At 40.7% G+C, this 24,065-nt stretch overlaps 1 protein-coding gene across 18 annotated transcripts in view; it reads left to right on the top strand.

Moving 5' to 3' along the window:
- The window catches only part of ZMIZ1 (zinc finger MIZ-type containing 1), a 508,413-nt gene that overhangs the window by 431,092 nt on the left and 53,256 nt on the right, over positions 1-24,065 (top strand). For all 18 annotated transcript variants that reach the window (XM_030569259.1, XM_030569249.1, XM_030569248.1 and 15 more), the window contains one exon: positions 11,145-11,289. In XM_030569259.1, coding sequence (XP_030425119.1) covers positions 11,145-11,289 — 145 coding nt within the window. The remainder of the gene's footprint in view (positions 1-11,144; positions 11,290-24,065) is intronic.

Genomic DNA, 24,065 nt, shown 5'->3' with positions numbered 1-24,065 from the left:
ACAATTTATTAATTCACTCAGAACCACATTAATATACAATCAGCAGTTCACCACTCAAAAGTAAATGCAACCATGTGTACTACATGCACAAATACAGTTTTGAGAGCAATTATCACAGACTAGAGTTGAGGCTTAGCAGTTATATCAAGAAACAATGCAAATTACCAAGATTTCTTATTACATGTACATATGATCATGAGTTCCCAGTTTTTTAATGCCTAATACATTTATCACACTTCCATGGATATACCTGTCTTTAAGGAGCTTTGAAGTGTATGGTTGTGTCTCTTTGACTAGATTAATCCCAAAGGGACAAGTTTAGAATATTAAAACAAATTGCTTAAAGTTATTGTTTTCAGTATTTCTTAGGCCAATTTGCTTGGACTTATAAAGGAGTTAAAATCTAAAATATGGTTACTTAAGGTATCACTGGAGAGGGTAGACTCAGCAAGATAACATTTAGTTATTTATATTAAAAAGGAGAGGAGCGAGTAGTCTTTTAAATGAAATCTCCCCTTTTCTTATCCTGTTCACCCTGTGATGGGGGAAGGGGCCTTTCCCACAGGCATTGTTCCCAGGCAACTTTCTTGAGCACATGGTGACTTCAGTTTATATAACCTAGTGTCAGGTCTTGTAGGAGGGACTCCTCCACACACACACCTTCCCTCACCCCCTAAGAGAGTGCTCCGGTTTTAGAGTTTTCAGTTTCTTTGCAGCTTCCATTGGAATCCAGTAGATGGTGATAGTGTAGACAGATTTTTTTCAATCCTTTTCTTATCAGAGGCTTTTTAAGTCTCATCTATGTCAAGGACTGTATTTCATCATTAGCCACTACTATCCATTGGGATCCCTCGTTTGAAGCAATTTATCTTAATATCCCAAAGTTTATAGCTTCATTTGTATCTTTTAACGTTTATTTTTCCTTGTGCCAGTGCCAGACAATTCCTATTACTCAGAGGTGAAAGTAACTTAAAGGACTTACCGGTATGCCAGAGTCCTGAGCGGGGGTATGGCCTTAACCGGAAGAGGTGTGGCCTTTCACGATTTAAATGCCCTGGGGTTGTGGCTGGGAGCCCCAGGGCCTTTAAATCATTCTGGAGCTACCAGCTACAGAGGCAGCTGAGACCCCCAGGGCTCAGGGACGAATTAAAGCGCCCAGGGCTCCGGCCGCTGCGGAGCTCCGGACCCTTTAAATCACCGCGGGAGCCCTGCCACCACTATCCCAGGGCAGCCGGGCTCGGGCAGGGATTTAAAGGGCCCGATGCTCCTGCCACTGCGAGGTAGCGGCGACAGGGCTCCAGCGGTGATTTAAAGGGCTTGGGGCTCCCTTCAGTTGCAGGAGCACCACCCCCTTTAAATCTCCGCCCAAACCCAGCTGCAGGAGCCCCTTGGACCCTTTAAAGCACCGCTGGAGCTCTGGCAACCAGGCTCGGGTGGCTCTTTAAAGGTCCCAGGCCCTTTAAATCACCACCGGAGAAGCCAGTCCAGTCCGGCACGACGTACTGGCTTACTTTCACTTTTGCTATTACTTCTACAGTGCAATTATTTACAGTGATAACCAACACAATCCTTATAATCTTCTAAATTTGGAAGGCTTGTTGACAGAGGATGTTGCAGTGGGGAAGGTTTAGGTTAGATATTAGGAAAACTTTTTCACTAGGAGGGTGGTGAAGCACGGGAATGGGTTACCTAGAGAGGTGGTGGGATCTCCTTCCTTTAGAGGTTTTTAAGGTCAGGCCTGAGAAAGCCCTGGCTGGGATGATTTAGTTGGGAATTGGTCCTGCTTTGAGCAGGGGGTTGAACTAGATGACCTACTAAGGTCCCTTCCAACCCTGATATTTTATGATTGTGAAGGCCAAAACTATAAATGGGTTCAAAAAAGAATGAGTGAAATTCATGGGGGATAGGTCCATCATTGGCTATTAGCCAATAGGGTCAGTGGTGCAACCTCATGCTCTGGGTATTCCTAAACCTCTGCCTGCCAGATGTTGGGACTGGACAACAGGAGAGCACTGGCATGAAGCACTGGCATTGGCCACTGTCGAAGACCGGATACTGAATTATATGAACCATTGGTCTGACCCAGCATGGCCATTCTTATATTAAGACAAGTACATTTTATTTAGGACTTACAATAGACGTTTCCCACATGTAGAAGGATGTTGATCTGACTCACAAGGCAAACAAATGTACAGATTCTAATTTGGGATGAAAGACCTAGAGACCTTTTTCTCTCTCCCAATCTAGCTAAAGAGCTTTTATCCATATGCAAATTATGAGAGATTCCTGTCTAGGTGATTAATGATGCTCTCGTTTAGCCATTTTAGTTTCTATTCTTGGGGAGAACTCCTGACTTTGGCGGATCTGTGGGTCCTTAGACAAAGTGTCTCATGTGATGCATGCCATTTCTTCTCTTCCTAGGTGGATCTTATTTTAGGAATAAACAGAGATGAATAGCTTTTCTAATTTTTACGGGCCAGAAGAAATCAGTAGTAATTAATCAAGGCATATCTGTTCTATATATCTCTTACCCATGTTCTGCATCATTCTAGCTACCTTGCATCATTAGGATTATGATTAACTTCAAATCTCTTGCAGGCTAAATAGTCTTCTGCAGTTATATGCATATGAAAGACAAGGGGGAAACTGGGTTTTCGTGGTCAAATCAAGTGTCCACAGTGAACTGGGTGGATGGTCTCAGTTCAAGCAGTCAGGTGTCCATGTCACAAAAAAAATACCTCCACAGCTGACAGATTTCAGGACTGATTTTTTTTTTTTAACAGTTTCAGTAAAGTTGGCTAGGACCAAATAATCTTATCCTTCTTCTCTCTGCTCAAAAATAATATTTTCTATAGGTATCTATTAATAAAACTTTTTTTTTTTTTACACACACGGTAAAAGTGTAAAATTCAAGTTAAGTTGAGCCTTAAGCAAAACCCAAGAGCAGAAGTTCTTAATATAGCTTTTGGGTCTTCTCCGGGAATCTGGCAGCATGATGTTAAGTTACGAAATACATTTGCGCCGTAAATTTTGGCGGCATGGTTTTCATATTTTTTTCTCCCTTTTTGAAAGCGTATACAGATGTTTTATGGTTGTTGTATGAAAATGTTCCAGGGCCAGTACTGAAAATATGGGGTTAGAAAACTGACCTTGATGTGGTTGGTGTGGTTTTTCCTTCCACTGAGAGGAGGGAGTGTGGTCTCCTAGGAATCTGGACTCCTGAGTTCTCATCTTGATTCTGCCACTAACAAAGTGACCTTGAGGAATTCCCCTCTTGTCTATGCTGTAGTTTCTCCATCTTTAAAATTTAGTCACCAAGAGTTTGTTGAGTGGCTTAATTTACTGATCTTTGTAAGGAGCTGTTTATTCCCTAACTGAAATGTTATAGATATTTCAAGTAAAATTATTATTCTTTAAAATCAGAAAACAAGAAGGAATTCAAACTTAACTTTGCTCAAATGCAAAATCTTTGTTTTGAATAGCTGTGTAAAGTAATATGACAGAGCATAGATTTCCCAAGCTATACAATAAGCATCTAAACACCTTTCCTCACACTTGTTAGCATAAACAAAAATCCTTCTCAGAAGATGCTTTTGTGGTACTTGGCTAGCTCAGAGGATTGATAATGGGAAACACAGCTTCTCACTGTTGATTGGCACAATATTTGACCTACTTCTCTTTTGTAAAACCCGTGCAATTCTTCATTTGATTATTTTATTTTAAGGATTTCAGTATTTTTATTAAAACAAATTAATGCTAGCTTGCTAAATTGGATGACAGGAGCAAACCAATACCAAAACCCATAGCAACAGGCCTGTATGTTTGTGAAATGGAGAAAAATGGAATCGGGGGGGGGAAGAAGAGAGGGGGGCAATTTCATTTACAAGCAGCCAAGGAGATGTTGAAAAAGTGAGAAAAATATATTTGAAAGTTAGGAAAGGTACTTTCAATGGTGTCAGCTCCTGCTACCTAGCCCTATGGTCTTACTTTCATTCTTCCAGGGAGACTTACAAACATAGTGCCACATGATGCCTTCACATGTGCATACCTGAAGGCAGAGTTTGACCCATATCCTCTCAATATTAAAATCAGTCCTATTACATCCATTTTATAGCCTTTTGCATATTTAAGATCCAGTATTGCCAAACCCTCATATTTAAATGAGTTAAGCCTCAAAAAATCATGAACAATGATTTAAAAACATTATATAATACACACACCTTCATATGGTGTTATTTTAATTTCCTTCTGACTTTTAAGAGACACTTGAATAACATCTCTCTGCAGCCATGTGGGCTACAAACTTACTAAAACACTGAGATGTTTGTATAATCACTTGAGTCCAGAGTCTGGGGCTTTAAAGAAAGCACTCGATAGCTCAAGACTTGCGATAAAAAAAAATCATGAGAGTTGGCAACATATCTTAATATTGCTCCTATCTTGTTAGGCCTCCTTTATACTGATATGTTGTCCACACAGTGCAACATTGTTTCCACCAAACATACTCCAGTTTATTTGATCAAAGTATTGCATAATTATAAGTGTATCAATCATTGTCTTGAAATTAAAAACATGTTTTTCAAAAGCATTTTAATAAAATACTGATAACTACGATCTTAGAAAGTGCTGTTCATGTGGACCCAGGATGTAGCACAGTCATTGCAAGTGCCTATATATATGCTGACATATATACCAAAAAAGGGAATCCATTCGAAAGACCGGTCACTAGGTGGTGCAGGAGAAATGGGGAAAGGAAGCAGCCAGTTTGGAAAGAATAGAGAAATTATTTGAGGAATGACAGAACAGGAAGGGCTCATGGGTAAAATGAATACTTCTGCATCAGGTTGAAAGACTAGTACAATTTAATTAGGAAAATGAGTTTAGTGGTCCTGGCTCAGCCCAGAGCAATCACCTGTTACACAGACAATGGATGCTCGGGACTGAAGAATGCATCATTACCTGCCCTCAGGGCAGCCTTGGTTTAGGTCATTAACACAGAACAGATCAACAGTGCTTTGGCTAATTAAAGATCCATAGTCTCCAGAAAAGTCAGACTCTTAAGAATGTAAAAGTAATTAATCTAAGATGGGGAATCCATGGATGAAACCCTGAATGCATATTCAGTTTTTAACACCTTGCTGCAAATGATCCGACTTACTGTACTCCACATCATTCAAAACCCCAAAACAAAATGATGATGCATTTCAAAATATATAATCATGATACTGAATAATGGACTCTGACCACTAAAACCTTTTTATTGGGAAGAGGTGTTGAAGGAGAAAAGAAGAGATCCTAAACAATCAATGCTGTCCGATAGATTCACTAATGCATTTCATTAGCTTTATACATACAACCATCAATAGCAACAATCCTGGAACCGATTTAACTCGACGTATTGCAATGTGCTGTAGTAAGCATCTACAATGAATGAATGAGCCAGTGGACTCCCTAGAAAGCAAAATACAGAGAATCACTGTGCTAATCTATTTACCTATTATGATACCCTAGTATTAGTTACAGCTTATCACCTCAGTAAATCACCTCCTCTTGTTAGGGAACATGCTTAAAGGTGCAGCAAACTGTTATTTATAGGCACACACTATATTTACAGCTACAAAGGCAGGTGAGGAAGGGACAAGACAACTGCTCAGTAATTTCAATGCCTTCTGCTTCCCAAGAGATTGCTGTAGGAGCACAATAGGATTACTGTTTTCTTGCTGCAGTTAAGCTGCAGCAGATAGTTCAATAGGCAGCTTGGCAGACTCAAATTTCTTACTCAGTGCAATGAAAATTGTGAAGAAATATCTGTTGAGTACCATCCCCTAGTTTTTGTTTTGTTTTTTAAACTCAGCAAGAAATGCAGTAAGGTGCTAGGGCTTTTGTGGCATATGCAGCACCTTTCACAGATCTACACCAATAAAGTATATGTAGCTTTAAAGGCAAATTCACATTATTTTATGCAGAATTTTTTAGACCTTTTAGGTGGTGGTGTATCTTCTGCTGTACAAGCAGAGTCTGCAACACTCCTTTTGACAAATCATCCTGGCAGATAATCTGTGGCATTGGGGGAGAAAGAATATTGTGCTGGCTATTTATTTATTTCATTTCTACCCTCACAAGGGACAAATAGGATGCAGAAGATACAGTCACATATCTATCTATATGAATGCTAGACAGATTTCAAATCAATATTTAACTGTCACATAACACACATAGATTGAAGTCTGATGATCATCTTCAGTCATGATTTTGGAATACAGCAAAATTGTTGTCTCTCTCTTATTTAAAAGGGTGCCAGGTTTGGGGGAGCTGGAGAAGAGAGGGGTAAGTCTGTGGCCCCAAGCTACTCAATTCATTAAAGACCTCTTCTTCCTGCTCACTGCTATGGTCTGAAAGTCACTTACACTTAACAAACCTACAGGGACCCAAGAGTGAGAATGCCCCTTTAAGAAAAATAAATGGGGAATACACTAAAACTGTCAGCCCATCATTTGGTTGCCTGTATATGCTGCTTTGGTATGACCTGGCAAAGCCTGTGTGACTTAGTATTGTGGGAAAATGTCAATTTTAGTATTTTAACCAGAATATCCTTTATATTTGGGTTTGGGATGGGGATATGGCAGCATAAAGAATTCCTGTTCTACCCTTGCAAACGTTGAATTTTTATTTTAACAAGCAAGCTACATTATTATATTCAAGGGGCATTGTAGCAATGCAGCATAGGAACACAATTTAAATCAATCATTAAACTGCAGCAGAAAGAGGCTGAGAGGGGCAGTGTGGATGGTCCATCTGCAAAATCTGTGCTCCTGTTTTACAAGGAGGAGGCTTTAGAGGGTGTGGGGAGAGAAAAAGCAGCTGCTTGGCTGTTCTCTGAGAGGGAGAGACTGACTGTTGGCACCATCTGTAGCTGTCCTTTGTGTTTGCTTCTTTATCTGTTCATTATAGTGATGCTGAATTTCTCGTGCTTTGAGTTTCAATGAGCTGAGATGTGCCTAATACTGTCAGCACAAAAAGCTGAAACTAAGTACGCTAAAGATGAATAGTGTAATCTGTAAATTCATTTTCATCTTACTTGAATAGGCAAAGGAAGTAATGTTCTTCAGAATCCAGCTGTACCAGATGCGTGTGTGGCGCATTTCATCTCACCATACTAAGTGCAAACCAGTATAAGGGGGGGTTGGGAGGAAGTTGCAACATTTCAAACAGACAATGGCAAAATCGCTGAGGGAATGTCTACGCCAGGGGTAGGCAACCTATAGCACGCGTGCCGAAGGCGGCACGCGAGCTGATTTTCAGTGGCACTCACACTGCCCTGGTCCTGGCCACCGGTCTGGAGGGCTCTGCATTTTAATTTAATTTTAAATGAAGCTTCTTAAACATTTTAAAAACCTTATTTACTTTACATACAACAATAGTTTAGTTATATATTATAGACTTATAGAAAGAGACCTTCTAAAACATTAAAATGTACTACTGACATGCGAAACCTTAAATCAGAGTGAATAAATGAAGATTCGGCACACCACTTCTGAAAGGTTGCCAACCCCTGGTCTACAGTGCAATGTAAACCCAGGATTTGAACTTGGGCTCAAGCCTAACCCCTCTTCAGTCTACACAAACATTGCACTAACCCCAGGCTTTGACCCCAGGGCCAAAGACCCCATGGTGTTGGAGGGTCCAAACCAGAGTCAAGCTGGAACCCAGAGTTTAAGAGCAACTGCTTTGCAGTGTTGCCACAACCCCACTGGACTCATCATGTGGGAGTCCACCAAAAGAACCCCACAGGCCAATTTTTTGTCACACTGCATCACAAACACAAGGCTAGAGTGACCACACTTTGGGAGAGTGCTAGGCAGTCAGGGGTACGGGTGGTTGGAGTCAGGCCTGCATAATGCAATGTAGATCCTGTAGCCTCAGGCTGGGAACCCAAGGGTTCTGCAGTTCCTAATCTAGGGTTACAAATGTAGATGCCCAAGTCCTAGCTTAACAAACCCAGTATCGGCTACCTCAAGTTCCAATTACCCAAGGCTTCCATTGCAGTGTAGGCATACCCAGAGGGGTTTTCTCTCTCCCACCCTCCGCTTTGATGGAGATAATGGTGGATTTGACATTTTTTGAGACAGTTCTGAACCAGTCTCTTTTCATTCAATGCACAAACACAAATTATTATTATACATTGTACATGACTGGGAAATGTCCCAGAAGAGGAAAGGTTAAACCTCTCTGGGTATGCAGCGCTTTGAAGAGCGAGTGTGGTCACAGCGCCAGCGCTGGGAGAGAGGTCTCCCAGCGCTGCACATACTCCACATCCTCTACGGGTGTAGCTTGCAGGGCTGGGAGCCGTGCTCCCAGCGCTGCGGCACTATTTACACTGAGGCTTTACAGCGCTGTACCTTGCAGCCCCCTGGGGTGTGTTTTTTTCACACCCCTGAGCGCGAAACTTGCAGCGCTGTAAAGCACCAGTGTAGCCATGGCCTCAGTAATGAGCAGTGAGATGGGGATGAGTACATTTGTTATATTTTATACCTTCAAATTCTTACTTTCCAAAAATGTAAGTCACCTCTGGATAATTTGTAGCATGTAACTGTCTCCCTTATCTCAAAAGCCTGGCCATTCTCTGACGTTTACATTTCACCTTTACAAATGTGAGCATTTGATATTAGTAATGATAATAACTCATTAATATCTTACCTTCCCTCTCTACTCAATGCGATGTTATCTCATTTCCATTGCAAATTACTTGGCCAGGAGTTAACTCTGTTTTTTCAAAGCAGGTACTGGCTTTGTTTGCAGATTCATGTCCTCAAATCCATTAGGCGGATGCTTTTTATCTTTATTTGTCAAGCACTTATATGTGTGCACTAGGAACAGCTCCCTCCTCACATCAAAGCCACGTTTAAGATGGACGGTTTCCATTCGACACCATAGTAATTACACTCAGCTGTGGAAGTGCTCAGCATCCGCTATTATTCTGACATGGCTGCATTTACAGTTCGGCAGAACACTTTGTTCATTTTTCTCAGAACTCAAGTAGCCATAGTGTGCATGAGGAGACTATGTTAGGCAGTGATTTTTATCTGCAGGCGGCTTGAAAAGGGAATGGGAGGGAAAGACCCTTTGTCACTGGCACATAAGTAATGACATGCCAGGGATAAAAGGTGAGTATAATTTGATCAAATGCTTGTTGACAGATTCCTTGGCTATAGAGAAGCAGCTTAAAATGACACTCGTTGCTAGAACATTTAGGCACAGAGCTCAGTGGGAATGCTTTCTATAGGCTAGATGTGATGCTAACAATTTCAGAGTAACCATATTTAGTTATATAAAGAATCAGTATCCCCTTCTTGTCATAGAAGGATTCTAAAGTACCTTGCAAAGCACCATTATTGACCTTGCATGTGGCAAATACAAAGAAATTACTCCATCCTCAACACCCCGATGTGCGTTTACTTTTCTGTAATAGAATTGGTTTTATTAAATATTTCTCTGGTTTGGCCAGCAGATTTTTTTTTTAATTTCTTGTATTTTTATAGAGAGACACATTTTTCTGTGTTCCTGTCAAAATCTGAGAATCTTACACTTTTCACAGTGTAACTTTCCAATTACATCCTTTGAAACTGGTTCTGATAATCATCAATGACACCACTTTTGAGTGTATAATGGAAGAAGAAGGTGAGGTCCTTTTAAATGATGGGTAATTATGGTATCACATCATTACAAAAAGCATACAAGTGAAAATAAACATCCATGTATTGGACATCTCCTCACCTGTGTCACTTACATTGGTAAACCTGACATCATGTTTTAAATCTCATCTACTTTTGACTATTTATACCACATGTATATTTTAGACTGGCTTTCTGGTTTTTGCCCACTAGAACAAATTGTTGTTTGGGTACACAACAAATTGTTGTTTGTAGGGAAGCATCTACATTTAAAACCTTTTAATTGACGTTCAAGACCATTTTTTATCGGCATGAAGAGCTGCAAAACCCTCTTTTAAGGAAGAACAAAATAGACCCTTCTGTTTGACAAAGTTGTTTGTATCAACCACAAAATTTTGCAGTTGGTCTGAGCTGTATCTTATTGGAATTCTTCACCCACCACTTAGCGCAAAAGATCTTGAATTACATTTCACAACAGTTAGTTATCATATCGGAATTTAAAAGGGCAGCTCCTTGGTTTAATCATTTTTCTATGAAGATGTACTAGATAAAATCCTGCTTCACTGCAATCAATGGAGCCTAGATTGTGCTCACTGTCATTTGTAGAGGCTCTGTTTATCAGAATTTGTGTGCTTTTTGTAACATAGGCCAGAATTTTAGTGCCTCTAAAAATCAGGCCTCTTATTTAGGTGCCTAAGGCCCCAATTTATCAAAGCATGTAAGCATGTGCTGATCTGTGAATATATGAGTAGTCCCATTGACCAAAGGAATATTCACATACTTAAAGTTTGGCATATGTTTAGGTGTTTTGCTGAATTAGGCCCCAAATATGGATCCAGGTGTCTAAGTACCCACATCTGAATATCTTGGCCATTCTGTTTTGTAAGCTCATTCACAGTTGGGATAGGTAATATAATGTTGCAAATTAAATCCAACACTTGATTTTTCTTTTGCAATCTGTCTTCTGCAATAAAATTTCATAGAAAAAAATTGTAGTATTGTTAGTCGTACGGAATGATACTATTTTAGTTATGTGAGAAGGCGAAAAAAAGTCATCACAATAAATCATATATAAGACTGGTTATATTAAGAAATGCTGATTGTGCAGATTGTGGAGATTATTTATAATAAACTAAATCCAAACTAGAATAACTTGCAGAACTAAAACTATCATCTGCTGCCTATTAACATTAGAGGGGGAATGTGGGAGACTGTAGAAAGAAATCTTGATTTCTCTTGCTCTCCTCTCCTTATCTACCAATGATCTCATCTCTGTTTCTCCCCTTCTCATAGTTTTCCCCCTTTTAGTATAGCAACATATTCTTCATATGATGGTAGTGGCTCATGGGGAAAGTTTTCAGAACTGGTGTATGTCCATTCAGTTAGTGACTAATGTGGTTAAAATATCCTGCACTTCAACACAGCTGCACTCTTCATTAATTTGTACACCTTCATTTTGTTCTGTTTGCACAGCGCTGCTTTCGTCGTGGTGTGAGGAGTTGGGACGGCTCTTGCTGCTTCGTCACCAGAAAAGCCGGCAAAACGATCCTCCCGGGAAGCTACCCATGCAACCCCCCATGAACTCTATGAGCTCCATGAAACCCACACTCTCTCATAGGTGAGTCACGCAAGCCTGCTATTATGAGAGTATGTGCATATACAAATTCAGTGAGAAATCTTTTAACTGAAATGCTTATTACCATGACAAATCGGGAGGAACTAGTTGAGACTTTGCAAGTGGAAGGCAGCTTGGGTGAAAGTGATCATGAGATGGTAGAGTTCTGATTCTAACAGCTGGTAGGAGGGAAGATAGAAGAATAAACATAATGGATTTCAAGAAGGCAGGCTTGACCAAATTCAGGAAGTTGGTAGGAAAGATCCCATGGGAAGCAAGTCTAAGCGGAAAAACAGTTTGAGAGAGTTGGCAGTTTTTCAAAGAGACGTTATTAAGGACACAAAAGCAAACTATCCCACTGCATAGGAAAAATAGGAAGTATGGCAAGAGATCACCCTGGCTTAACCAGGAGATCTTCAATTATCTGAAACTCAAAGAAGACTCCTACAAAAACTGGAAACTAGGTCAGATTACAAGGAACAAAAGCATGTAGGGATAAAATTAGAAAGGACAAGGCACCAAATGAGATTAAACTAGCTAGAAACATAAAGAGTAACAAGAAAACATTCTACAAATATGTTAGGAGCAAAAGGAAGACCAAGGACAAGGTAGGCCCATTATTCAGTGAGCGGGGAAAGACAATAATATAAAATATGGAAATTGCGGAAGTGGTAAATGCCTTTCTTGTTTCAGTTTTAACCAAAAAGGTTAGTAGAGATCAGACATCTAACATAGTGGACACTAGGGAAAATGAAGTAGGATCTGAGGCTAAAGTAGGGAAAGAACAAATGAAAAATTATTTAGACAAGTTAGCTGCCTTGGAGTTGGTAGGCCCTGATGAAATCCTAGAATATTCAAGGAGCTGACTCAGGAAATATCTGAGCCATTAGCATTTTTATTTGAAAATTCTTGGAAGGGTGGAGAGATTCCAGAGGACTGGAAAAGGGAAAATATAATGCCAATTTATATAAAGGGGAATAAGGACAACCCGTGGAATTACAGACCTGTCAGTTTAACTTCAGTCCCTGGAAAGATAATGGAGCAAATAAGCAAGCAATCAAGATAAGTAACAGTCAACATGGTTTTCTCAAGAACAAATCATGTCAAACCAACCCAACAGCTTTCTCTGACAGGTTAACAAGCTTGTGGATGGGAGGAAGTGGTAGATGTGGTACATCTTGACTTTAGTAAGGCTTTTGATACTGTCTTGCATGACCTTCTCATAAACAAACTAGGGAAATACAACCCAGATGGAGCTACTGTAAGGTGGGTGTATAACTGTTTGTGGATGATACCAAACTGGAAGGGGTTGCAAGTGCTTTCGAGGATAGGATTAAAATTCAAAATGATCAAGACAAATTGGAGAAATGTTCTGAAGTAAATAGGATTATCAGCCCAAATGCAAAGTGCTACACTTAAGAAGGAACATCAACTGCACATATACAAAATGGGTAATGGCTGCCTAGGAGGGAGTACTCTGGAAAGGGATCTGGGAGTCATAGTGAATCATAAGCTAAATATGAGTCAGCAGTTTAACTCTGTTGCAAAAAAAAGCAAACGTGATACTGTGATTTATCAGCAGGAGTTGTTGTAAGCAAGTCATGAGGAGTAATTCAGCTCTACTCCACACTGATAAGGCCTCAGCTGGAGTATTGTGTCCAGTTCTGGGTACCACATTTCAGGAAAGATGTGGACAAATTGGAGAAAGTCCAGAGAAGAGCAACGACAATGATTAAAGGTCTAGAAAACATGACCTATGAGGGAAGATTGAAAAACTTGGATTTGTTTAGTCTGGAGAAGTGAAGATTGAGGGAGGACATAACAGTTTTCAAGTACATAAAAGGTTGTCACAAGGAGGAGGTAAAAAATTGTTCTCCTTAACCTCTGAGGATAGGACAAGAATCAGTGGGTTTAAATTGTTATCAGGGTAGTTAAGCACAGGAAAAAATTGCATAGCAGATTGCAGAATCTCCATCGTTGGGGGTTTTTAAGAACAGGTTAGACAAAAACCTGTCAGGAATGGTCTAGTTTTTACATAGTCCTGCCTTGAGTGCGGGGGGCTGGACTAGATCACCTACTGAGGTCCTTTCCAGTCCTACACTTTTATGATCCTATAACGAAGGATAGCTAAAGTGGTTCATTCACCGATTGGAACTAGAGACATCAGCAATACTAAATAAGCTAAATTTTCCGCATTGCTAACTACCCAGTACATGGTGATGTGACTTTTCCATTTCCCAACCTGAGTTCAGGTTTAGCAAAGAAGCATGTAATTGGCACCCTGAGACATCAAGCCTTAAGCCCCACCCTAAGGAGGCAAACTGTACTGACGTTAATTAAAATAACACTGCTGTGCATCACTTCTCAGATTTTTTCCCATGGAATATTTAAAGAACACTGCTTTTTCTCTGGGCTGCAAATGTTTTTTTGAAGGTTTTTTCCTTTTAGGTTCCAAGATGATGGTTTCATTAGAAATATCTGTATAGATTAGAGTAGATTGGATGTTGTATCAAGGTGTTAATATTATGGGGTTAATCAGGGAAATGAGAACCTTCACTGCACTCTAATGTCATCAGTCAGGAGAAATTCATAAAAGAATGATCACATTTGAGTGGAAAAGTGAGCCCCAAGGATTGTCTGAGGAGAGACTAAAGCATGCAGGATATGAAACTTTTATTATTAAACCACGATAACACTGTACACTAATTCAAATTGCCACTTTATGCCTCCACTTTATGCCAATGTGTTTGGCTCTGTATTTTCATGTTTGAGTTTGGGGTTTTCCTTTTGTTTTTGTTTTGGTATATTTCTATTTCATTAATGGAAAAAATACAGAAGCTACACATCATTTACTAAAAGTAATACCCCTTATTCTAATATAACTGATCTTAGTGATATGTGACTAGGCTGCTTCTTTTCTAACTTAGCTTATGAAATGATTTGGATCAAATACTTAATTACATTAGCTTGATGAAAACAAATTTCTTACTAGAAAACCCCTTTGATTCTAAAAATAATAGTTGGGCTCTTGCTGTTTGGACTTTAAATAAACTCCTGTCCTCTTTTCATCATCCAAGATGAAATCAGATGGGAAGTCTGCATAGTAACACACTCTTATTGGGACCCGCAGGAGCTAGTCAGTAGAGCTAGGGAAAGACAGAATGATCCAGTGTCTAGGGCATTAGTATGTGACTTGGACACTTGAGTTCATTTCCTTGTTCCACTACAGACTTGTTATGTGACCTTGGAAAAGTCACTTAGTTTTCTGTGCCTCAGTTCCCCACCTGTAAAATGAAGATAATAGCACTGCCCTACCTCCTAGGGGTGTTGAGGGTAAATACAATAAATATTGTGAGGCTCTCAAATAGTACAGTAATGGAGACCATATGAGTAGCTAAGAGAGATAAAAAAAGCAATCAGCAATAATCCTGTATGGCTGTCATCCAGTGAACCAGCCCATCATGTATCATAGTGTAAATAATATGTCGTGTCAAAGCCTAGATTTAGATTCTAAGATTGTTAGGTCTTGAAATACCTGATGGACTTATGTCACAGTTCCTGAGTTCATTGCACCTCTGACCCCTTGACTCTCTGAGGGCATCCCAGTTAAATCTTAGGCCTCTAGCTGTCACCTTTTCCAGGCAGAGTGCTGCAACACACTCCCTGTACACCAGGGAGTTGGTCTACAATTCCATTCACAGTGATTACCTTAGCAAGTCTGATTTGAGTTCACCATCTCCTGTCCTGTTCTCTCAGGAGCAATGACCAGGGTTTTCCAGTGCTTTTTAAAGCAACTATGATTTATTCAGAACATAAACATTACAGAGAAAACTTATCTTAAAAACCATAAACAGTTTACATGCAGGCCTTAGCTTACAAGGCAGACATCCCTCTCCCACCTGGAGAGCCTGGCAGGGTTCAAAGTCTGTCCTTGTTGGTCTCAGTATGTCACTTCTTATATTGAGTGAGAGTGACCTCCCTCTCTATGTCAGGCTGGTCACTTAACACGGTTCTCCTTTCTTTGTGTATCAGGTCTTTTAAACCAGGTTACACTAGTACATGCAGTTTCCCCCAAGGGTTGAGGTTACTGGCCTAGGAATTTGTATTACCCCCCGGTGATTTTTGTTCCTCTAGGAAACTCCTGTAACTCCTCCACAGGGTTAGAATAAAATCCCTAGCCCATACGGATTCATATAATGTTTATGAAATCAATAGTATAGTCTTTGGGTATTCCATGTACTCATAATAGGTCACCGCCTGTACTAACGCATACCCTCCAGTTATGTTCACAAGTGGGCATATCCAGTTGAACACCACACTTCTCTCTCTTTCTCCTGGAATACTATTTTGGGGGGGAAAAAAGCTTTACTTTGGCTGGCACTATGAGGTAAATCCTAAATCAGAATTGTTCAATGCTGTGATGTCCCGCTGGAAACGTCACTGCTGTGGCATATCTTCTTGTAGTGGTGAAATTTAACATAATGGCACGCAGCAGCCTCTGAGGCCTGTTGAGTATTTGTATCAACACTTCAGAATGTGCATTCATTTCAGCTCTAAATTGGACCCTAATCTAGCCACTGTAAATTATATGTCAGATAGTAGGACAGATATAGCTTGTTTGCATCTGCCTTGCAGTCCTTACTGAAACTGTACATTTCCATGATTGTTCTGCATTGAACCTATAAAACATAAATTAAATGTAGAGTGGGGATTTACTGGGTTGTTGTTTGTTTTTGGGTTTTTGGTTTTTTGTTTTTTTCCCTTCAAAAAAATGGAGGACTAACAGCAATCATGAAATCCCCCCTCAAGGATACAAAGTCAAACTGGGTTGAGGAGGCATTAGCTTTCTTCCAGTCTTCTGGAACTTTCCCAGTGCTCCAAGACTTACTGAAAATTAACCTTAATGATCTAGTGAGCTCTTCAACCAGCTCTTTTAAAACTCTTGAACGCAAGTCACATTAATCTGCTGATTTCAAAAAGTCTAACTTTAATAGCTTCTGTTTAACAACCTCCAGAGATACTAGTGGAATAAAAAGAGTGTTATCACTATATGATGAGACTATATCATATGTTTTCCCTCCAATACATAACAGAAATATTTATTGAACACTTAGCCTTTTCTGCATTATTATTGATAATTCTAACACTTATATCTACTAATGGACCAATACCATTGTCTTGGTTCTTTTTGTTCCTCAAATGTTTAAAAAACTCCTTCTCATTCCTTAACTATCCTGGTCATAGATTTCTCCTTGTGTCCCTTGGCTTCCCTTACAAATTTTCTAGAATTCCTAACTTCTGATTTATATTCAGTGCTGTCAACTTCCCTATTCTTGTTATATATTTTATTGCTTAAAGTTGCCTTCGCTTCCCCTCCAAACCAGGTTGGTTTTTTAACTAGTACAGCCTTCTTCCAGGATCATGGGTTTTTTGGGATATAATAAAGCTTTCTTAAATGATTTCCAATTATTATTCACATTTTTCTGATTAAATTCTTCCTTCCAGCTGATTTGGCTCAATTGTTTTCAGCTTTGGGACCAAGTATATACAAGAGATCATGACTTGATCACATTTATAATGTGCAAGCAGAATAAATTCCAGACCAGTAATATATAATGGTCTGGAATTTATTCTGCTTGCACATTATAAATGTGATCAAGTCATGATCTCCTGTACCTAAGCTACCATTATTTATTAGTTCTGTGATCTGTTCCTCTTTCAGACAAGCTCTAATAAAGAATCCATCCATGTTGGCTGCAACACTTTTGAGTTAGGAGATTGTCATCTATAATGTTTAGGAATTCCAAGGATGTTTTACCACTGGCAGCATGAGCCCTTCAGCTTATGTCAAACTGAAATCCCCCATGATCATACAGCTTTTTTTTTTTGCCCTACACCTTATAGATGAATAAGGAAGCAGTCATCCTATTCTGTAGTGTCATTTGGTGGTCTGTAGCATACACCAACTATTACCCCATCTTGTGTTTTTATTTGTTAAGATGTTGAATCATAACATTCAAGATAATTTTCATCTGAATTATCAATTATTATACATCAGGGGTCGGCAACCTGCGGTATGCATGCCAAAGGTGGCCGGCAGGAGGCTGAGCGGGGCCGGCAGCCAAGACCCCAGACCAGTAGCAGGCACGCCTCTTGGCTCCCCCCTCACCATGCTCGGGTTCTGCGGCTCCCGGAAGTATGAGCCGCTGGAGCGCGGGGCCCTGATCCTGCTGCGGGAGGAGTGGCGGCGGCTCACACTCCTGGGAGCCGCAGAGCTCGAACACACTGAGGAGGGAGCCAGGGGGTGCATGGGGACCTCTGCCCACATGCATCCACTGCAGGAGCTGCCTAGGTGCGGGGCCCACTGGACCGCAGCCCAGGCAGGCACACCCCCCCAGCTCACCCTTCACCGCACTCGGGTTCTGCGGCTCTTGGAAGCGGGAGCCGCTGCTGCCACTGCCCCTCTTGCAGCTCCCCTACTCCCGCTGCCTCAGCACTCCACGTGGAGTTTTGCCTTCACGTGGAGCCAGCATCTGACCAGCATGGGCATGGTAAGGGGAGTTCCGGGGGGCAGTCAGGGAGCAGGGGGAGGGTTGGATGGGTCAGGAGTTCTGGGGGTCCTGTCAGGGAGTGGGGAGTGATTGGATGGGACATGGGAGTCCCGGGTGTCTGTCTGGGTGCAGGGGTGTGGATAAGGGTTGAGGCAGTTGGGGACAGGTAGGGGGTAGGGTCCTAGCAGTGCAGTTAGGGTTGCGGGGGTTTCAGGAGGGGGCAGTCAGAGGACAAGGAGCAGGGAGGCTCAGGTAGGGGGTGGGGTTCTGGGGGGCAGATAGGGGAAGGGATCCCAGGACGGGGCAGTCAGGGGACAAGGAGCGGGTGGGGTTGGGGGTTCTGACGGGCAGTCGGAGTGGGAAGTGGGAGGGAGTGGATGGCGGCGGGGCTGGGGCAGTGCTCTCCCCTCTTTTTTGATTGTTGAAAATATAGTAACCCTAGGTGGAGGGGAGTGCATGGGGGCTGGCGCCCGTATACATCCACAGCAGCCTGCAGGAGCCCCCAAGGGGGTGCCGGGCCACAGCCTGGGCAGGAGGGGCGGGGGGCGCAGCTACGCCCTGCTAGCGGCACCTCCGCCTTTGCAGGGGTGCTGCCCCCCTGCACCATGCCGGCTCCTCCATGCCTGGGGCATGCTGCTGCCACAAGCGGGATTCTCTGGCTCTCCTGTGCCTCGAAAAGGCGGCTCCTCCCTGCCGAGCTGCTGCAGCAGCCCAAGCCTGGCAAAGCCAGTGAGTGGACTCAGGACAAGGGCCACCGGTGTGGGGTGAGGAGGGCTCGCGGTGGGGCTGCGCACCCTCCAGGGGAGTTCAGGGGGCGGGGAGGAGGGAACCTGGTCTGGGGAGCAGCCCCTGGGCAGGCTGGCTCCTGGGGTCTATAAAGGCTTGTTAGGATTTGCCTTCAATGTTCAAGGGGGTCGGGGGGACGCAAGGTGGAAAATATCCTTGCACCGGCCCTGCCCCAGGGGGTGCGTCTACCCTAGGTTAAGAACCACTGCACTAAAGTGATAAGATCTGCATTTTAATTTAATTTTAAATGAAGCTTCTTAAACATATTTAAAAACTCATTTACTTTATATACAACAATAGTTTATAGACTTATAGAGACCTTCTAAAAATGTTAAAATGTATTACCGGCACATAAAACCTTAAATCAGAGTGAATAAATGAAGACTCAGCACACCACTTCTGAAAGGTTGCTGACCCGTGTTATACATGCACATGAATTTCAAAGGAACTCAGGGACAAGCTTCCAGGTTTGTCCCATTCCTCATGTATAGTCCAACTGTTTTTTGAAAGCTTAAGCTGGGTTGGTGAAAAATTGAAACAACTAGGCCAGGAGGGCTCTGACAGTAATATTTCAGGTCAAACATAGGGCAAAGGGAAGCAGAAAGCAAGGCTGAAAGTTTCTTGTGTTAAAAGGTATATATTTGGATGGTTTTAGCACTGGCTTTGGGTTGTGTTGTTCTGAGCACACAGAACCTGAAAATCTCTCTCTGCTTGGGTTTTTCATAAATACAAAATGTTGTCTTTTAAAGGTTAGAGGCAATTATGTGCTCTAATTATTTATTCAATATTTTTCACTAATAGTAAAGTAACTGGGTGTGAAGTCAGTTGCATGCAAGCCAAACAGTTCAATAAAATAAAGACTTCAATTTGAAAAAAGACATGCTTTTGGTTCAACATGAAATGTGGTTAGATTGTAAGCTCCTTGTGGCAGGAATTGTCATTTTGTGTTTTATGGAGCACTGAGATCTCTCTTGGCTCTTAAATAACTCATTTGATATTTCAGTAAACACAGTGTGGTGCGGTAGTTAGTGCAAGACTGGATAATAAACTCATGAATTTTGTTCCGAACACTATTGTTGATTAATGAAAATCCATCCCTGAGCAGAGCGCCAACATGAGACCTGGCCATCACTTAAATCCCAAATTAGCCCTCCTGTGAGAGTTTAAGTGGGATTTAACACGTAATCCTGGGGTTGGCCCTCAGCATAGGGTAAATTTCAAACTATGTGGCTGTGGGCAAGTGACATACACCATAGTTTCCCAATCTGTGCTAATATGTATAACAACACATACTTATCACACAAGGTAGTTGAGTTTTAATTAATATTTGTAGAGTACTTAAAGATCCTGGGGGAATGGTGCTGTGTAAGTACAAATTATTATTATTACAGTATCTTCCTCTTATTTTGATCAAGTCTATACTTACCGCATTTATTGAATTAAGTGGTTGACCTTGTTCTACATGGACCTTATTAATCCCAGCTTTAAATGGGCATAGCTTTCTTCAAACTGTGTGGGAGCTACATGTTACTGCTGCTTGTTTTGAGTTTGACTCCGTACAAGTGCCAGAGTGCATATTATAGATTGTACAGCACATATCTATGATTACACTGTCAATAACAATGTCTGAAACCACACAGCTGGCTGCTGTAGTTTCATATGTTACCATGAGTCTTCCTTTGGTTCTTTTTATCTTCTATCTCATTTTGAATTTTGGCCTTCCATATTAATTAAATGGCAGCTTTCTTATAGCCAGTGATTGATTTATAATAATGCCTGCTTAGAGCAATCAAAATTGATTGAAATAAAGGGATATGGCTATTTTTTTAATATAAATGATTTGGTTCTGGAGGTTGTGATAAAATTAAACTGACATTCAAATTAACCAGTAATTCAGTTAGGTTTTAGGCATTTTATTTCTTAATTATCATTATTATTTTATGTCTAAGCCGTGGCTCCAAAATAGCACTTTCGATAGTGTTTAAAATTGTTTTAAGGTAGGTAGCATGATGGTGGGTTTTTTCCATTTGAAATATAGCCAGTAACAGAGGTGTAGGGAGATAATTTTGGCTTGTTGGAGATAATTTGCAGCTAAATTTTTTGTGCACGTTTAGGGCCCTGCCCTGTGCATGGTTTAAGGTCAGATGTCATCCAGTTCCAGAGTATTGAAGAATCATTTCTGAACCAACTGGAAAGTCTGCCTCCATCACTATCTCTGGCAGTTTTGACTAACAGTGAAGATAACTGCTTTAATCACTTTCCAAGGCCAGTAATTTTAAAAGTAGAAGCAGTGGAACAGAGGCCATTTTTTTGTGAAAACAAACGTACACTTCTGTTCTGAGAGTTTGGGTCCTTTCCACACCTAGCTTGGGCTTGAAACAGAGGAGGCATCTGCAGACTTTGAAAGAATGTCCATCTTTTTGTGATGAAACTGTAAAATATGTATAATAAGGGACTGAACAGGACTAAAGGAATATGTCCAGTAAGGCAACCTATGCTACTCCTGATTCTGCAAGGGGGGGAGGGGGTTATTGTTGTGTGGGGAGGTGGTGGACTGCACCGTCAGAAGGAAATAGATTAAAGAAAAGTTCGTAGTCCAAAATCTGTTGAGTTCTGTATGATTAATCCTTGATCGAGTAGTAAGACTTAGGGAAAGCATTGCGGTGCCTCGAGTTCGTTTGCTTAAAACTGTGGTAAAAGTGGCCACTCGTGCTCGAAAACTTTGTACAGAAAAGGTTGTGATGTGATTGTTAGGAAATGATTTCCCAAAATGTTCTGTGCAATCTTGCCTTTGCTCAACATGCTGCTCTGTAAATGAGACCACTATTAATATCTGGGGTCAGCATGTTGTCTTAGGAGATGGAAGAAGGTCTTGAATGCATGTTGCAGCTGGAAGTGCAGAAGCAAAAGCCAAATGATAAGTATGCAGATTCTAGCACTGAAGTCTTGAGACACCGTTCACCGCATCTTATGATTTATAATTGCTAGATATTGTCTTTTAAATAAAGAATGTAAAAGAGTGGTGTTTACATTCTGGACAATATAATTTGGAGATCTGTCTTAATGATGCACATGGGGAATAGGACCTCATTTCTTCAAAGAACAATTGGAAGATTCTTTCTTATGTCTTCCTTTAAGTGTACATTCTTCATGTACACTTAGATTGCCAGGTCTTTAGGGCAAATACCAGCTTTTAATTATTTCTGTGTGCGATGCCAAGCGCAGTGATTCTTGACTGGGGTCTCTAGGTATTACTGCAATGTTAATAATAAATAACGATGATATTAGTAGCATACAGTTTACATGTATGTGTTTGTGTGCATGTGTGAATATGTATTAGAATTGTGTTTAAAATATTATTATGTTGTACTGTCTACGCTAGGATATAAGGTGATTTTTTTTTTTAATACAAGGTGTTAGCTCACACATTTTAAAACCCAAGTGTTGATAGGGCAGTTTTAATTTTACATGTGCTAGCTGTTTGAGGTGATACTTGAGTGGCTTGCTAGGGTTCACCTCAGGTTGAATACAGCTTGCCCTGCCTATGCTAGGGTTTTAAAATGCTTCTGGAGAAACTTTGCTGAATATTTACTATTTACAGTTAATAAATTAGTAACTTACTGTTTAGTTTACTGACCTTTATAACAGTATCATGCTCTTTACATGAAGACTGTACAAAGCTAATAATTGGTGCTGAATGTACAACTCTATTTGTGCCCATCAAGTGTGGTAGAAAGGTTCCCTCTGTCACTTGTCTTTGGTGAAACCAACTCCTTTATGATGGCATTGGATTAAAATCATTCAGCTGTGTCCATATCCCTTGTTTTTACCAATTTGATTGTCAGCCTGATAACTGCATGGTGATGCTGTGAGGTGCACTTTATGTAGGGCCTCATCCAAAACTCATTAAAGTCATTGGGGAGTCTTTCAGCTAATTTTATTAAGCTTTGGATCAGGCCCTTTGAGAATCAGGATTTTCCATTTAAAAGACAACTACAGTTTCAGGTCCAGCTTAAGTTTTGTGTCTGTTTTTAAAAAAGAGAGAGAAACAGAGGGTGAAGTTTGGTGGGAGGGGACATGGTTTACAGGGTGTTACTGATAGAAATGGTTGTTACTTTGATACCTATTTAAAGGGCTGTCTGAAGTGATGGAAACCCGAACAATTGGTTAACATCACATTCTTGCTTGAAAACCAGAAAGTGACAGGACTCTGAATGGAAAGTGAATTTACCAGTGTAGATTCATTTTCAAATCTAAGTGAAGTGCAAAAAGTTAAAAATAATAATAATAATGCCATAAATGGTAGAAAGTGCATTTGGTTTTTAGAGTTCTTTACTTAATACTCTAATGCAGTCGTTCTGAGAATTTTGTACTGGTGACCCCTTTCACATAGCAAGCCTCTGAGTGTGACCCCCCCTTATAAATTAAAAACACTTTTTAATATATTTAACACTATTATAAACGCTGGAGGTAAAGTGGGGTCTGGGGTGGGGGCTGACAGCTCATGATGCCCCCAGGTAATAACGTCGTAACCCACTGAGGGGCCCCAATCCCCAGTTTGAGAACCCCACTCTAATGTTAATAGTAGCACCTATGAGAATTTTAATATGATTTTTATCCTGACACCTTCTCTTTTAAAAAAAACCCTGTAGTTAATTCACTTGGATGAAAATATGAATCTCCTCAATTACATCCTCAATAAGTTACCTCAGTTAGGGTTGCAATTATAAAAGGAATAAATTCCTGATCTATGACTATCTTTTTTTTTTTTTTTTTTTTTTTTTAACATTCTCATACGCTTGGGCTCTCAAATTTCTCTAAATTTCACAGTGGGAAGAAAAGGAAGTAGTCACTAGTAATTGAAGTGATGGAGAGCTTTTCTAATGGTTCCCTAAATTAAAGTGGGTAGGAACTCTAGCTAAAATCACTGCCTGTGTTTCATTAGCGATAACAACAAAGACTCTGTTCAAAAGACAGAGCACATCAACAACCTGTACAGATGTATCTGTGAAATTAATTAGATACTGACAATGCTTTTAATGGGCATTGGTTATATCTTCAAATAAAGAGGCTGTTAAAAGATTGAGGAAAACACATTAGCCAAGAGATTTGAATTTACTCATCTCCCACCATGCTAAGTAAAGAATTCCTGTTCATGGTCTCATTTACCACTTGCCATGTCAAAGGAGATATGATGTGATAGTTTGTTTGCCGCTGTCATTGTTTCAAAGCAATAGCATTTTCCAAATCATTTTGACAGGCAAAGTATTAAAGACTTCTGTTGACATTTCTCAAACCTGTCCTTTACATGCCATGAAGTTTAGTCACACCCGAACAGTGAAGTCATATTTGCATAGGGAAGGCTTTCCACCTCCCTCCCCGCGTTTGAACCACTCCAGTATAGTCACCCCTGGCTAATCTGACTCTCTGTGTTAACACAAC

Source organism: Gopherus evgoodei, chromosome 7 (genome assembly GCF_007399415.2).
Source record: "Gopherus evgoodei ecotype Sinaloan lineage chromosome 7, rGopEvg1_v1.p, whole genome shotgun sequence".
Taxonomy (NCBI): domain Eukaryota; kingdom Metazoa; phylum Chordata; order Testudines; family Testudinidae; genus Gopherus; species Gopherus evgoodei.
Note: the sequence above shows the minus strand (reverse complement) of the source record. Positions and strands in the feature narration are given on the sequence as shown.